This window comes from Pipistrellus kuhlii, unplaced genomic scaffold (assembly GCF_014108245.1).
Source record: "Pipistrellus kuhlii isolate mPipKuh1 unplaced genomic scaffold, mPipKuh1.p scaffold_m20_p_7, whole genome shotgun sequence".
Taxonomy (NCBI): domain Eukaryota; kingdom Metazoa; phylum Chordata; class Mammalia; order Chiroptera; family Vespertilionidae; genus Pipistrellus; species Pipistrellus kuhlii.
Window position 1 is genome coordinate 13,437,922 of NW_023425573.1, and position 14,284 is coordinate 13,452,205.

The window sequence follows — 14,284 nt, forward strand, 5'->3', positions numbered from 1 at the left end:
GTGTGTGTGTGTGTGTATATATATATATTTTTTTTTAGAGAGGGAAACATTGATTTGTAAGTCCAGTTATTTGTATAGTCATTGGTTACTTCTTGTATGTGCCTTGACCAGGGATTGAACCAGCAACCTTGGCATAGGACTATGGTGCTAACCAAGTGAGCTATCTGGCCAAGGCCTGTTGACTTTAAAATGCTTCTTAGACATTTTCATGGGTCAGCCTCTTCCAGGAGTGAAGCTTTACATCACTCTGGAACCTCTGCCCAACACTAGTGAGGGATGCAGTTCTCAATCTGGCCCATAAACGCCTCCAATGATTCTCTCTGCAGTGGCTCTAGTGCCTGAGGCAGTGCCCTCCCCAGCTCACCTCACTAGTCTGTAACATGTGAAAGTATAAATGGAGGTACTTTTAGAGGTTGAAGCTGCCATCCCAGCGGAACTGCCTTACGTCTCACTCTTCAGCCCTTTAGAAGGTTCCAAGTGGGCAAATTAGTCTTTGTACCGGCCCAAAGCAGCTTTTGTTCCAAACCGTTTGCAAAGCTACCAAAAAGCATACATCATACCCCTCTCATTCTTTAGAATTAGAATCACTGTTAGCTTTCCTGCACCTGCAGAAATTCCTTCCTTCTGTTCACCTTTTGGAACATTTGGGATTCTGTCTGAATGGGCGTATAGCAGCTTTGTGGCAGAAAAATGGTTCTATGGCAAATCTCACAAGGTGATCTGTTCATAAACTCCTAACTGGGCAGGTCATGGTGGGCAGTCACAACCCACGCATATAGTAGGAAGAAAGCGTATCTTTGCCTAAGCAAGCCTGTTTCGTTTCTGTGCATCTAAATAGGTCCACAGACCTTTGAAATGCTTCTTTTCACACTCCCCTCCAAAGCCAACCACCCTCAAGGGCAGTCTTAACTATTCTGTAATCCAATCCCCACCTAGCCTTCTCCCACCTGCATGTAATCTTCCTTACTCTCCAATGCGTTAAAAAAAAACCGGCAAACTACCATTCTGGGAGTATCAATTCTTATAGGTTTGGATGTTTATGTCAATGGATTCTTTTCTTTTGCATCTCAAATAAGTGCTTATTTCCTCTCAAAGAAGTGTAACTGTAAATCCATGGCTTTGTATCAGTAGCAAATATTTATGCAGTAAGGATACATTCAATGTGAAAATTGAAGCCATTTCCCAGAATTCTCTGCAGATTACTTAAGGAAAAAAAAAAAAAAAAAAAAAAAAAAAAAAGCATAAACTAGAGAACCCTAAAACCATTTATATATTTTTATTTGGAAATGTTTATATCAGTACAGTGAAACTAAATTTTAAGAGACACTGGATGTCATCAGTTTAGATATCATTAGTTTATTATAAAAGAGACACGGAAATTATTTACATGATGAAAGATTTCAGAACTTCAATGGAATGGGCAGCTTCACATGATGCCAGTTCAATAGTGATTTATTTCAGTCTACATACTTTCCAAGTATGTCACCATCTCTAAATAAGAAATAGTCCTGCAAATAGAGAAACCATTAGGTAAGAAAAAAATAGCAAACAGATAACTTTTTAAAATTACTAAGTTCTTAAGGAAATATATTAAGTTTACATACCTTGTCATCTATAACTACTTTGGTGCCTCCATATTCTGGAAGGAGAACTTTATCACCAACCTTCACGCTAACAGGTTGAACCTCTCCACCCTTAAGAAAATGAGGATATGCATTAGCAAAGCATGTAGCCCACCGAACATTCACACCTAACAGTGGTTAATCAAATGTGCTCATTCAAACCAATTGTTGGAAAAGGACTTGATAGTGAAGTGATATGATAACTACAACTGTAGTTCTTCACTTCAAGTTATCACTGGAGAGTTAGTTACATGTTGAAACAATACCCACACGGTGGCTTAAACTAAAACCTGATTTCAGTGTACAAGTTCAAGTTATACAGGGAAAAAGCTAACTTTAGCTAACTTTTTAATGGTTAAATATTAACATAACCTATGGACCGTTTGAAACAAGCCAGTTTTTAAAACCATGTATACGCGATCATGTTTAAATTCAGCATTCAAAAATGTAAGAAAAATGTCCTGAGTTGGAACATACTGCTTTTGGGATTCCATTTCCTTTTCTCAAAAATAGATCTGGAGAGAGGGACTGAAGCACAGGGCTCACTTCCTAAAGGCTTCCTATTCCTGGCTCCTTGCTAGAACTTTCTTGGAGGCAACTTGCAACAATACAGTTCACATATTTGACCCCAAGGGCATTATTGGTGTATTCTGGGTGACCCTCGGGGAGGCCCAAGATCTAACCAGTTAACCGGAACAGTCCAACCTGTTCGTTTCACAGGTGAGCCACGGAAGGTAAAAAGGTGGTTAGTGGGTTAGGCAGGGCAATTTCGGAGTTAGAGATGAGACCGATTCTTAAAAAAAAGCCCTCCTTCGGCAATAGTAAAGCATCATTTTGTTTCCATATTCTCGAACCTTCCACATAAAACGAGCAATTTCATTTTACAATCATTTTCATTCAAGGGCCAGATCAGACGTGATGAACTAAAGGAAACGACCCGAAAACAATACAAGCTCCTGAAAAGGCTACTTTTAATAACCACCAAGAATTTGGTTTTCCTTCCGCCACACATACATAACAGTCCCAACGTGGCTCCCGCTTACCTTTCCTTTGGAGCCCGATCCAACAGCGACCACTGTGGCATGCAATACTTTTCCTTGCGCCTTTTCTGGAAGCATGATGCCGCCTTTGGTGACCGTTTCCGCGGCGCTCCTCTCCACCAGGACTCGGTCGAAGAGGGGGAGGAACTTCCTAAAGGCCTGTCCTGCCTGGAGGGAGGGAGAGGGGCCCGATCTGAAGCCACAGCACGCGACCAGGTTGCGCCCGGGCCAGGCCGCGGCTAACGCACCGCGTGGCCCCGGAGAGGACGCTGGAAGCCTGTATACAGCCTGTCCCCCCTTCTTTCCCCGTCCAGGCCCCCTCCCCTCTGCAGGGCCAGCAGTAAAAGGCTCCCCTCGTTTATTCCAAGGTCAAACGTCTCCTTTCCCGGCTCAGGACGTCTTCGGCGGACACTGAAGTCCACCTCGCCGCCCGAGGCCACGCTTTCTCCCGACCCTGCCCATCCGCGAAGGCCCTGCAGGAGGGCAGCGGGAGGGCGGCCGCGCGCGCCCCGGTTCCCGCCCCGCAGCCCCACGCCCGCTGCACACACGCGCGTGCAAGAGCCCTGGGCGGAGGAAAAGGTCGGGGGGCCCGGCGACCCCAGGTTTCGGGCAGGTGCGGGTTCCCGAGGGACGCCTTCCCCCAGCCAACGAGAACCGTCCGGGCTGCCCACGCCCCGGGCCGGCCGGTGCCCACGCGGGTCTCACCATGACTCCGACCGCCGCCGCAGCCGCCTGTGCTCCGCTGTCGCGCCGCGGCCGCAAGGAGAGAGCCGCCGCCGCCGCTGGCCACGTGAGCCCGAGGCGCCCAGCGCGCAGGCGCCGCCCCGCCGCCCCGCCCCCCGGAGGGCGGCAGCCGCGCCGCGCGCCGCGATTCGCCCCGAGGCCTCGGCTCGGCCCACTTCCGCGGCGACCGGGAGGCGGAAGAAAAGGGGAGCTCTTTCTAGGCTTTTCCAGGCCGCCGGCCCCGGGGAAAGGACGCTCCCCGCGGGCCCTCTCCCGGAAGTGACGTCACGTGACCCTTGACCCACAGAGAGCGCAGCCCCTTCCGGAACGTTCTAGAAGCGAGCGCCGCCCCAGAACTAGGCTAAGTCGACCGAGAAGGCTGGGGCGGCCAGCCGGGTCCCCGCGCGGGTAGGCAGGGGCGGGGCCTGCGCGCCGCCGTGCCGATTGCCGGGCCGGGGCCGGGGCCGACGGGAGGCGGGGGCGGCGCCCGCGCACGCGTGGCCGCGGGGCGGGGAGCGCGGAGGGAGGGGCGCCTCTCATTGCCGTGCGCGCCCTGCACTCTGTCCCTCACTCGCCGCCGACGGCCCGCCTCGCCGCCCGCACGTCCTGCCGCTGCCCCGCAGGTACGCGGCCGCCTCTCCCCGGCGCCCCGGGTCCTGGAGCGGCCCTCCTGCTCCTGGAATGGGGCCTGGGCGGGCCGACCCGGGAGAGCCCTGGGTTCCCCCCGGCGCCGCAGGCTCGGATCGGCTGGCCCAGGCCTCGCGGGTCGGGCCGGGTCCACGCGGTGCCAGTCACGTGCGGCGGGGACCGCTCGCCGGGCCGGCGCGGGGGAGGGCTGGCCCGGGGTGCATGTGGGGTGTGGGGGGGGTGCACCCCGGGGGTCCTCGGATGCAGCCAGCCCACGGCAGGCCGCCTGCAGGGCTGCGGGGAGAGGGGCCGCGGCCGCGTGCGGACTCGCTGGGGCCCCGCGGGCTGGGCGGGGGCGGCGCCCGCACCCTTGACCTTGCTCGGGGCGTTCGGAGGGGAAGACACGTGGGGCCGTCGGCGTGGCCGGGCCGCGGCGGCCGGTGGGGGGGCCTGGCCGGGGCTCACGGGCACGTTTTGCTCAGGTTTCTGCAGAGTCAGGGATGGTCTCACTCCGCTGACCGCCGGGTGCATAGCCTGCTCCTTCCCCGCGGACTCGGGGTCTCAGGGGCCCGTGGGGAGTGGGGTGGCCCTGAAGGCCATTTTAGCAGCGGAAGGTGAACACGTTTTTATCAGTAGCTGCAGGGTAGGCCCTGGGTTGGATTTGGGGTGCTGTAGGGCAGGCGTGGAGGTGGCCCTGGCGCTAGTCCCCCGCGTCCTGGGGCCGGGGCGCGTTCCGGGGCCCAGGCATCGTGCCGGGCCCAGGTCAGCCCAGCTCACATCTAACTGTTCGGTGGCTCGGGGGAGGGGGGAGTTCGGGTTGTGATGAACTGCTGACATGCCTGTTTCCTCCTCTCCCCAGAAAATGCTTCGATTACACACAGTCCTTCGCCACTTGAGGCCCGTGTCCAGGGCACTGGCTCCTCACCTCACTCGGGCTTATGCCAAAGATGTAAAATTTGGTGCAGAGGCTCGAGCCTTAATGCTGCAAGGTGTAGACCTTTTAGCCGATGCTGTCGCAGTTACTATGGGGCCAAAGGTATCCGTATTCCTATTTTAATGTCATTTATAGTTCTGTGAGTTAATATCTTACTGATGGCAAATAGTCATGCTGAGGACAGTACGTGGGTATCCATTTTTGAGGAAACCCAAGTTACATAGTAAGGTCCACATTAATGGTTAATTTTTTTTTTTTTTTTCTTATATGTAAGAGTCTTAAAACTTAAATTTGGGGCACTTCATTTTGTATAATGTCTGATGTAATCTATTGGTAACTCAGAGTTTAAGATGGATTCCTAAACTCCAGGTAGGGTTAACCTTGCTTGCCAGCTTTTGTTAAATTTTGGATTGTTTCCAGTAAATACCAACCATAGAGGAAAGGATGGTACTTAGTTCCTGAAATACCTAATTATGTTTGTGAAGGTTCTAGTTTTACCTACTTTTTTTCTGCTGTCCCTTCTGTTCCAAAACACATTGAAAAATTTTGTCTCGCTTAACATGAGACTGCCGAGTGAGTGAGTGGTAATAAGTTGAATAGGCCTTTGAAGGTTGTGCACAGTGGAGTGATGGTTCATTTTAATTTGAAAACAATTCAAATATCAAAGTGATCCAAACTGCATAAATAAGGCATTGAGAAGAGACATATATAATACTTTAAACAATAAAGAATTTTTTTTTTTTAAATAAGGCATTAGCATGCCTTCCAAATATCATCTTTGGTTCAAATCAAAAGCTGCCAGTACTCTGCACCACACTTGAGATTTAATGTTCAATGACTCTGCAAGAGTGTACTGAGCTTGCCTTGCAGTTACTATTTTAATAACTACATTTTAAAGCAAGTTAAAAGTAAGTTTTCACATGACTTTCAAGGTAGCAGGTACTGGGGAAAACTTTGTGTAAATAATGTGAAGAATTTCGTATTTTGAGTTTTTATGAATTCATTGGAGCATAACTGATTACAGTTGCCGGGAAGATCTCTGTAAACTAAGATTGATGAACTTGCCCTTGAGATTTATGCTGCAGATCTTCAAGTGTGTGGTTCTGTAACTTTTCCCTCTGCAATTACAGGGAAGAACAGTGATTATTGAACAGAGCTGGGGAAGTCCCAAAGTAACAAAAGATGGTGTGACCGTTGCAAAGTCCATTGACTTAAAAGATAAATATAAAAACATTGGCGCCAGACTTGTTCAAGATGTTGCCAATAATACAAATGAAGAGGCTGGGGATGGCACTACCACTGCTACTGTGCTGGCACGCTCCATCGCCAAGGAAGGCTTTGAGAAGATCAGTAAAGGTGCTAACCCGGTGGAAATCAGGAGAGGTAGGAATGCTCTGCATTATCAGGCATTGTTTCGAACTGTCCATTAAATTAGGAAGTGGATTCTTATTTCTCTTCCTAAAAATTCTCATGCTGGATATTCCTTCAGCAAATGGTGATTGAATGCCAGGCGGTGTGGTGGGCACTATGCAGGAGGAAAATGTGACTGACGTTTCCTGTTATCAATCTTCCTTACACCTCCCCCACCATCCTGAAAGCCAATAATTATAATGGAAGATAACAGTGTGTGCTGTGTACCATGAAAACAGTAAACTTCTGGGTATTAGAGCAGAGGGAGATTAAACCATTCTGATGCTTTACTTTAGTCAGTAGAGCATAATAAGCAGCTAAATCACCAAGGATGTCACAGGATTTTTTAAAAGCAGATTTTTACTTCTCTCTCCTTTTTTTAAAATTGATTTGAGAGAGAAACATTGATTTTGTTCCACTTATTTATGCATTCATTGACTGCTTGTATGTGCCTTAATCTGGAAATGAACCAGCAACCTTGGCAACCGAGACACCTGATCAGAACCTTTTCTTACCTCTTAACAACACATACTTTGTTATTGGTCTGCATTTCTTTTATTATTGCTTGTTTCAGGAAGCTAGACCACTATTTGTTATTTAATTTGAGTCCTCACCAGAGGAGTGAGGATATTTTTCCCATTGATTTTTTTTTTTTTTTTTTTTTTTAAGAGAGAGAGATCCATGTGACAGGCACATCAATTGATTGCCTCCCACACATGCCCCTTCCAGAGGCACATTGGATTGGGAATGATTTATACAGAATGAATTGAATGGTTAGATTTTTGCAAATTATACACCTCATTTTTTTTAGTCTATAATTTTCAAAATATTTTGGCTTTGTGGGACTTGATTAAAGTTCCTGTTTCAGTGCATGCCATCCAGCTTCATGGGATTTGGAAAAATTCTGGCACAGAGGCAGTTGTGTAGGCTGTTAAGACATGAAAACATATAAATCAATTTTTATGTAACATATAGACATAAGAGAATAAGGATTGTAATGATGTTTATTCTTGACCCAGGTGTGATGTTAGCAGTTGATGCTGTAATTTCTGAGCTTAAGAAGCAGTCTAAACCTGTGACAACTCCTGAAGAAATAGCTCAGGTAGGGATTTTTCATAACATTTTGTGGTAAAGTAAAAAAAAAAAAAAAATAACATTTCATGGAAATCACAGACCAGTTTCAGAATAACAATACTACGTAATCACCTACATTGGAAGCAGTTTTTTTTACTAAATGTTTGCTAAAAATTTAAAAATAATTCAGTGGTCATGAGTCTTAATGGGCTGCTATGTTATTTCTGCATGCTGTAAGACTCATTTGTGTCTATGTTGCAGTATTGCCATGTTTGCCAAAGGAAAACAAAATAAAGCAGTCAGCCTCTTCACTGTTTTTGTTTAGAGAATAATTGCATGTTTGCTTCATGTCTTTTGAAAATAATGTAGCCAAATAATAAATTGAAAATGAAGTCCCTGTTCCTCTATTTACCCCCCCACCCCCCAACATATATCCGTTGGGAAGTTATTGGAAAAGGAGGGGGTGGGGTTTGATGGAGAACACTAGCATTACCTTGTAATTTGAAAGGTAACTTGATTGTTTCAGGTTGCTACAATTTCTGCAAATGGAGACCAAGAAATTGGCAACATAATTTCTGACGCAATGAAAAAGGTTGGAAGGAAAGGAGTCATCACTGTAAAGGCAAGTGCATTTTCCATGATAGCCTGAAATGAGATGTCAGCACAATTCCATGTGTTTCTAAAAGTGTGTTCTATTTTACTCCTTCATGTGTACTGTCAGCACCTATATAGAATAGAGTTCCTAACTGTGCTTTGTGTGAATTATTAGCCTTTGCTGTCAGAAATGAGTCCATCCTAACATAAGTGATACTGTCTTCCAGCTGTAAAAGTTAATTCAGATCTGCATTCTGAGAATTTTTTCAGTAGAGTAGGATGTCATGGGGATTTACATACTCCTACCTGGATCCCTTAAGTAAGACAAGTGGGTCAACTGGTTAGCCTGGTCTGTAGTTAGTTTTTGTGTTTCTTTAATGAAATTCATACAGCTCCTTTGATTATTTTCATAGGATGGAAAAACACTGAATGATGAATTAGAAATTATTGAAGGCATGAAGTTTGATCGAGGTTATATTTCTCCATACTTTATTAATACAGCAAAAGGTAAGAGCAAGTCAATGACGGAAATATTTTAAAAATATGTTATTTGCTATGTGTCAGACTGTTGGCATTAGTTGGTGTCGTATCTCTGAAAACATAAATTCGTATGTTACTAAAATTAAAAAGCATAAGAAATGGAGGAAAAACGTGAACTTTTACTAGTGAAGTGTATGGAGCTTTGATTTATAGCTTTCCATTACATAAATTTCAATCGTTTTCCGAATATTAAAGTTCTAAAGTTCGTTTGAAACATTCATTGTTTTGCAGGTCAGAAATGTGAATTCCAAGATGCATATGTTCTCTTGAGTGAAAAGAAAATTTCTAGTGTTCAGTCCATCGTACCTGCTCTTGAAATTGCCAATGCTCACCGCAAGCCCCTGGTCATAATTGCTGAAGATGTTGATGGAGAAGCTCTCAGTACACTCGTTTTGAATAGGTAATAGCAGTGATATTTGGTTTACATTTCTAGATGAATAATTTATATTGATGTTAGGAATCTCCATTGTGTGCCTCCACCCACTGTGTTTGTATCTAGAGTTCTGTGTAATACAGGTGTGCTTCATGAACCCTTAGTCCAGTTAGAATGGAGGTGTATTTTTTAATTGGGCCTTAAAGTCCTTAATATTTTGTGCAACTTTCTCATAGCCTAATTTTGTATGTGGTGTCTTTCTATTTTTATAAGTGTTTACAGTTATTTTGTAGGTAAATGATTAGATTTTGTTTTCAGTTTTTTTAAAGAAAAAACTTTCTGGATAATTATGTTCACAATTCTAATTTTACATGGGAAAAGATCAGTAAACAACTGCCGAATCAAAAGTTTCAGATCTAAGTATTTAGCAGTGTTTTTACATAATCTGTTAAGAGAATTTATGTGTGTATGTAATACTCTTTTTTATTGATTTTTAGAGAGAGGGAAATAGAAACATTGATGAGAGGCTGCCTCCTGCATGCTCCCTACTTGGATGGAGCCTGCAGCCTGGCCATGGGCCCTGACTGGGAATCAAATCAGCAACCTCTTGGTGCATGGGATGATGCTCAAGCAACTAAGCCACCCTGGCCATGGCAAAAGGAGATTTTAAAGAGTGACTAGCCAAAACCGGTTTGGCTCAGTGGATAGAGCGTCGGCCTGCAGACTGAACAGTCCCAGGTTCGATTCCGGCCAAGGGCATATACGTTGGTTTCAGGCACATCCCTGGTGGAGGTGTGTGTGCAGGAGACAGCTGGTTGATGTTTCTAGCTTTCTATCCCTCTTCCTTCCTCTCTGTAAAAAGTCAATAAAGTATATTGAAAAAAAAGTCAATAAAGTATATTGAAAAAAAAAAGAAAAAAAGAAAGAACCAGAAATAGGCACTCAAAATAAAATGAGGTCTATTCGCTTAATTTTTTAAGTCTATAGTTTAATGCATTACTTTTGAATTTAAGACAGGTAATGTTAATAGAATCTTAGGTCACTACTAAATTATGTACTCTTAATGTAAGAATTGAGGTATATCAGACATAGGATTTTCCAATTTTATTTCAATGGAAATGCACACATGAAATTGGTATGTATGCATTAGAGATTGCACACCCTGACCTGATCCAGAAGCTCTGAGTTTACTTATCCTGGAATGATAGTTAGCTTGGATTTGCTTTTTGGATTATTAACAAAAACCTTAGATATTGTGGAATTTAAGTTAACATAACAAAAACAATAGGCATATAGAGTTTCATTGGGCCATTTTATTGGTAGCTGGAAAAGTTGGATGTCTAATTTACTTGCCATATCTGATTTTATTTATTTTATCTTTAAAATATATATTTTATTGATTTTTTACAGAGAACAGGGAGAGGGATGGAGAGTTAGAAACATTGATGAGCTGCCTCCTGCACACCCCGTACTGGGGATGTGCCTGCAACCAAAGTACATGCCCTCGACCGAAATGAACCTGGGACCCTTCAGTTCGCAGGCTCAGTTCTATCCACCGAGCCAAACCAGTTAGGGGATCCACTTTGATTTTTATTTGGCTTTTTAATAAAATAGACCAGCTGTCTTAATGTTTGTGTATTCCTTTTGTTCTGGTCTAAAGGGGGCATTTCTTTGATTGTGTATTGTATTCTAAATATTCATTACCTGTTCAAATTGCTATTACCAATATTGACGTTTAAAAAGGCACTTGATACCTTAATCAATAAGTTAATTTTAAAAAAATAAAAAGACACTAAATTAAGAACACTGCTTGCTCAAACTTTAATAGCAACTTAATCTAATACTATATAGAACCCATGGGGTAAGTGCTGATTAGATGACTCTCAAATTTAATGATTATTCTCATTTTCAGTCTGTGAAATAGTTACCTTTGTTTTTAACTTAACTTTTATTAATTACTGTTCTTAACAGGCTAAAAGTTGGTCTTCAGGTTGTAGCAGTCAAAGCTCCAGGTTTTGGGGACAATAGGAAGAACCAGCTTAAAGACATGGCTATTGCTACTGGTGGTGCTGTAAGTTTCATAAATAGGGTGTGGTTTACTGAATGTTACTTATACTTCCAGGTCTAAAGTTATTATGTAGAATGTACACTTTTTACAATCACAGAACTGCCAAATGAACTGCTTGCTTAATCTCTGTTTCTGTTGCATGTCTGGGAGGTCGAGGCTGTGTTAAGCTGTGTCACAGTCCCTTCTCGACCTTATTGACTTACCTATCTTTAGGAATATAGTAAAAAGACAGGGGATTTAAGAGTTAGTTCTGGTTCCACCAAAAGTGTGTCTTTGGATGAATTTTCTGAGTTTATGCTTTTCTCTCATAAAGCTCAAATATTGAGGATTAAGTGAGAAGTTGGAAATGCAATAAAACAATATTCAGTGGTCTTAGAATCTCACATTTCAAAAAATAACAGTAAAACAAGATATTTTTCTTCATTAAGACACTGCATGCTGTGTTATTAATAAACGTTGAGTATAATAGAAAAACCATCACTGAGACCTCCTTTTTCGATGTTTTTGTAGGTATTTGGAGAAGAAGGATTGACTCTCAACCTAGAAGACGTTCAGCCTCATGACCTAGGAAAAGTTGGAGAGGTCATTGTGACCAAAGATGATGCTATGCTCTTGAAAGGAAAAGGTGACAAGGCTCAGATTGAAAAACGTATTCAAGAAATCACTGAGCAGTTAGATAGCACAACTAGTGAATATGAAAAGGAAAAACTGAATGAACGCCTGGCCAAACTCTCAGATGGGGTAGCTGTGTTGAAGGTAAGAGGTCATGCTTGACTTCTTGGGCTCTTATACAGGGGATTAGCTTCCTCATGGAGATATTTATTATTTAAGCTTTTGAGTAAACTAGTTGAATGACTCTTGGCTGTCAGCATTTTGAATCAGAGAAGCCATACTAACTGGGCTGATTGTATTCAGGTTGGTGGGACAAGTGATGTTGAAGTGAATGAGAAGAAAGACAGAGTCACAGATGCCCTCAATGCCACCCGCGCTGCTGTGGAGGAAGGCATTGTCCTGGGAGGGGGCTGTGCCCTGCTTCGGTGCATTCCAGCCTTGGACTCAATAACTCCAACTAATGAAGATCAAAAAATTGGTAAAATGTTAACTTACAACTAAGTTTATTTACAGCCTGTTGTTAGTCTTTCTGTTAGAAAAATGTTGCCCACTAAATGGGATAATAAATCACAGCAATTTCCAGAATAACAAAAGTACAATAGCACTGATGTCGAGAGATGAAAATGTATCATCATTTTCAGGGAAATGATTTGGCCTATATCCGTACTCTCACAAGTTGAATTGTGTTGTAATATTTATAAAAGAAAGAATTAAGTTGGCTAAAATTTGTGTGGCTTTTTTTTTTTTTAATAGGTATAGAAATTATTAAGAAAGCACTAAAAATTCCTGCAATGACCATTGCTAAGAATGCAGGTGTTGAGGGATCGTTGATAGTTGAGAAAATTTTGCAAAGTTCCTCAGAACTTGGTTATGATGCCATGCTTGGAGAATTTGTGAATATGGTGGAAAAAGGAATCATTGATCCAACTAAGGTAAGTAGTTGATCACTTTCTAAAAATTCTTTTAATCCTGTTTTAATTTTTTACTAATTAAAAAGTGGTATTTATGAAACTCTTTTCCTAGGTTGTAAGAACTGCTTTACTGGATGCTGCTGGCGTGGCCTCTCTGTTAACAACAGCAGAAGTTGTGGTCACAGAAATTCCCAAAGAGGAGAAGGACCCTGGGATGGGTGGGATGGGTGGAATGGGAGGAGGGATGGGAGGCGGCATGTTCTAGCCCTGGAATAGTGCTTTACCGTCTTACTGAGAACTGAGAGGAAGCTCAGGGCATCTCCTCACCTATAACTTCAGAGAAGTCAGTTGAAGGAAATGACTGAAGAAAAGGCTGGCTGATGTTCAAGAAAATCACTAACCATCAGTTACTGGTTTCAGTTGACAACACACAATGGTTTACTGCTGTCATTGTCCATGCCTACAGATAATTTATTTTGTATTTTTGAATAAAAATACATTTGTACATTCCTGATAAGTGCAAGAGCCATGTACCAATGTACTGCTTTCAACGTGAATCACTGAGGCATGTTTACTACTATTCTGTTACAATCAGGATTTTAGTGCTTGCCATCACCCGATGAGAAGTGAAGAAGCAGCCTTTCTGTGGAGAGTAAGAATAATTGTGTACAAAGTAGAGAAATATCCAATTATGTGACCTTTGTGTAATAAAAATTTGTTTAAAGTTCATTGAATTTTTATTTTCATCTGGGCCAGGGACTAGCCTCATCTAAGAGCTGCAGAACCTGATCTATGGGTGGGAACTCCTCAGTAAGGTCCTGGGCCTGCTGCGTAGTCTGGTGTAAGCTAGGCATTGTGGCAAATGTTTCCACTGTCCTTATCTTGTATACATAGTTTGGGCAGAAAAGGAAAAATACTGTCCACCACAGGTCAAAAGCCTAGGTCACTTAAATCCACCTAAAAATAATTTTTGTAGCTAGCTGATTAGAAGAAACAATGGGGAAAAGCTGGACCTGAGATTTCTAGTTGCTGTCAGGATGACTGGAGCCTGCCTAAAGATACTAACAGGAGAAAAAAGTGCGAGGACTGAAGGCTTGGATTGTTAGGGAATACTTGTTAAACTTTTGCTATAATTATGTACAAGCCAGACTGACACTGCAAGGTTGCTTTATAGAGTTCTGAGTTGGCTTCTCTGGAAAAATTACCTTTTCCCTCTTTGTTAGGATGGCAGATGTAGCTGCAAACTTCAGGTCCTCATTCAACCAGGCAAAAACCAAGGACATTTCCACAGAAAAAAGTTACCAGTTTCATCTCTAGCATTCCCTCCCCACCCCGATTCCACTCACCAGGTGCCACTTCACGAAGTTAAGGGTGTTGCTTCCCCCTTACGGTATAGAAAGCATAGCTGCGTGATTTTAGGTCGTCATGGCCTCTGGACTACTGGACTAGATGGAACAAACACAGGCACCAGTTTTGTGGAGCCAGAAGGCTTGGGTTTATATCCTGTCTACACTTCCTGTAACCTGTGTTCTGGACATAATTTGAACCTCATGGGTCAAAAGGGATGCTTAGCCGAAACTGGTTTGGCTCAGTGGTAGTCTGCGGACTGAAAGGTCCCGGGTTCGATTCCGGTCAAGGGCATGTACATTGGTTGCAGGCACATCCCCAGTAGGGGGTGTGCTCTCTCATCGACGTTTCTGGCTATTTCTCTCCCTCTGTAAAAAGATCAATAAAATATATTTTTTTAAAAAAGGAT

The 14,284-nt window shown here is 43.4% G+C and overlaps 2 protein-coding genes across 3 annotated transcripts in view; one reads left to right on the forward strand and one right to left on the reverse strand.

Moving 5' to 3' along the window:
- LOC118709381 (MOB-like protein phocein) overlaps nucleotides 1-3,628 on the reverse strand; it is a 38,014-nt gene extending 34,386 nt beyond the window's left edge. Inside the window, exons 1-2 of the mRNA XM_036421437.2 lie at nucleotides 3,368-3,628; nucleotides 2,666-2,830 (exon numbers count right to left, since the gene is read on the reverse strand). Coding sequence (XP_036277330.1) covers nucleotides 2,666-2,830; nucleotides 3,368-3,370 — 168 coding nt within the window. The 5' untranslated portion in view covers nucleotides 3,371-3,628. The remainder of the gene's footprint in view (nucleotides 1-2,665; nucleotides 2,831-3,367) is intronic.
- Nucleotides 3,629-3,778: 150 nt separating this feature from the next.
- HSPD1 (heat shock protein family D (Hsp60) member 1) lies at nucleotides 3,779-13,255 on the forward strand. 2 transcript variants are annotated; one of them, XM_045575723.1, is made up of 12 exons: nucleotides 3,779-3,793; nucleotides 4,873-5,048; nucleotides 6,077-6,329; nucleotides 7,376-7,458; nucleotides 7,957-8,052; nucleotides 8,438-8,531; nucleotides 8,796-8,964; nucleotides 10,909-11,008; nucleotides 11,516-11,761; nucleotides 11,921-12,095; nucleotides 12,371-12,549; nucleotides 12,641-13,255. In XM_045575723.1, exons 2-12 carry the CDS (start codon nucleotides 4,875-4,877, stop codon nucleotides 12,791-12,793), a joined length of 1,722 nt encoding a protein of 573 aa, XP_045431679.1. In that variant the 5' UTR covers nucleotides 3,779-3,793; nucleotides 4,873-4,874; the 3' UTR covers nucleotides 12,794-13,255. The 2 variants fall into 2 exon arrangements, with proteins under 2 accessions (XP_045431679.1, XP_045431678.1); XM_045575722.1 differs by lacking the exon at nucleotides 3,779-3,793 and adding an exon at nucleotides 3,849-4,008 and having other exon boundaries at nucleotides 4,872-5,048.
- Nucleotides 13,256-14,284: the final 1,029 nt, after the last annotated feature.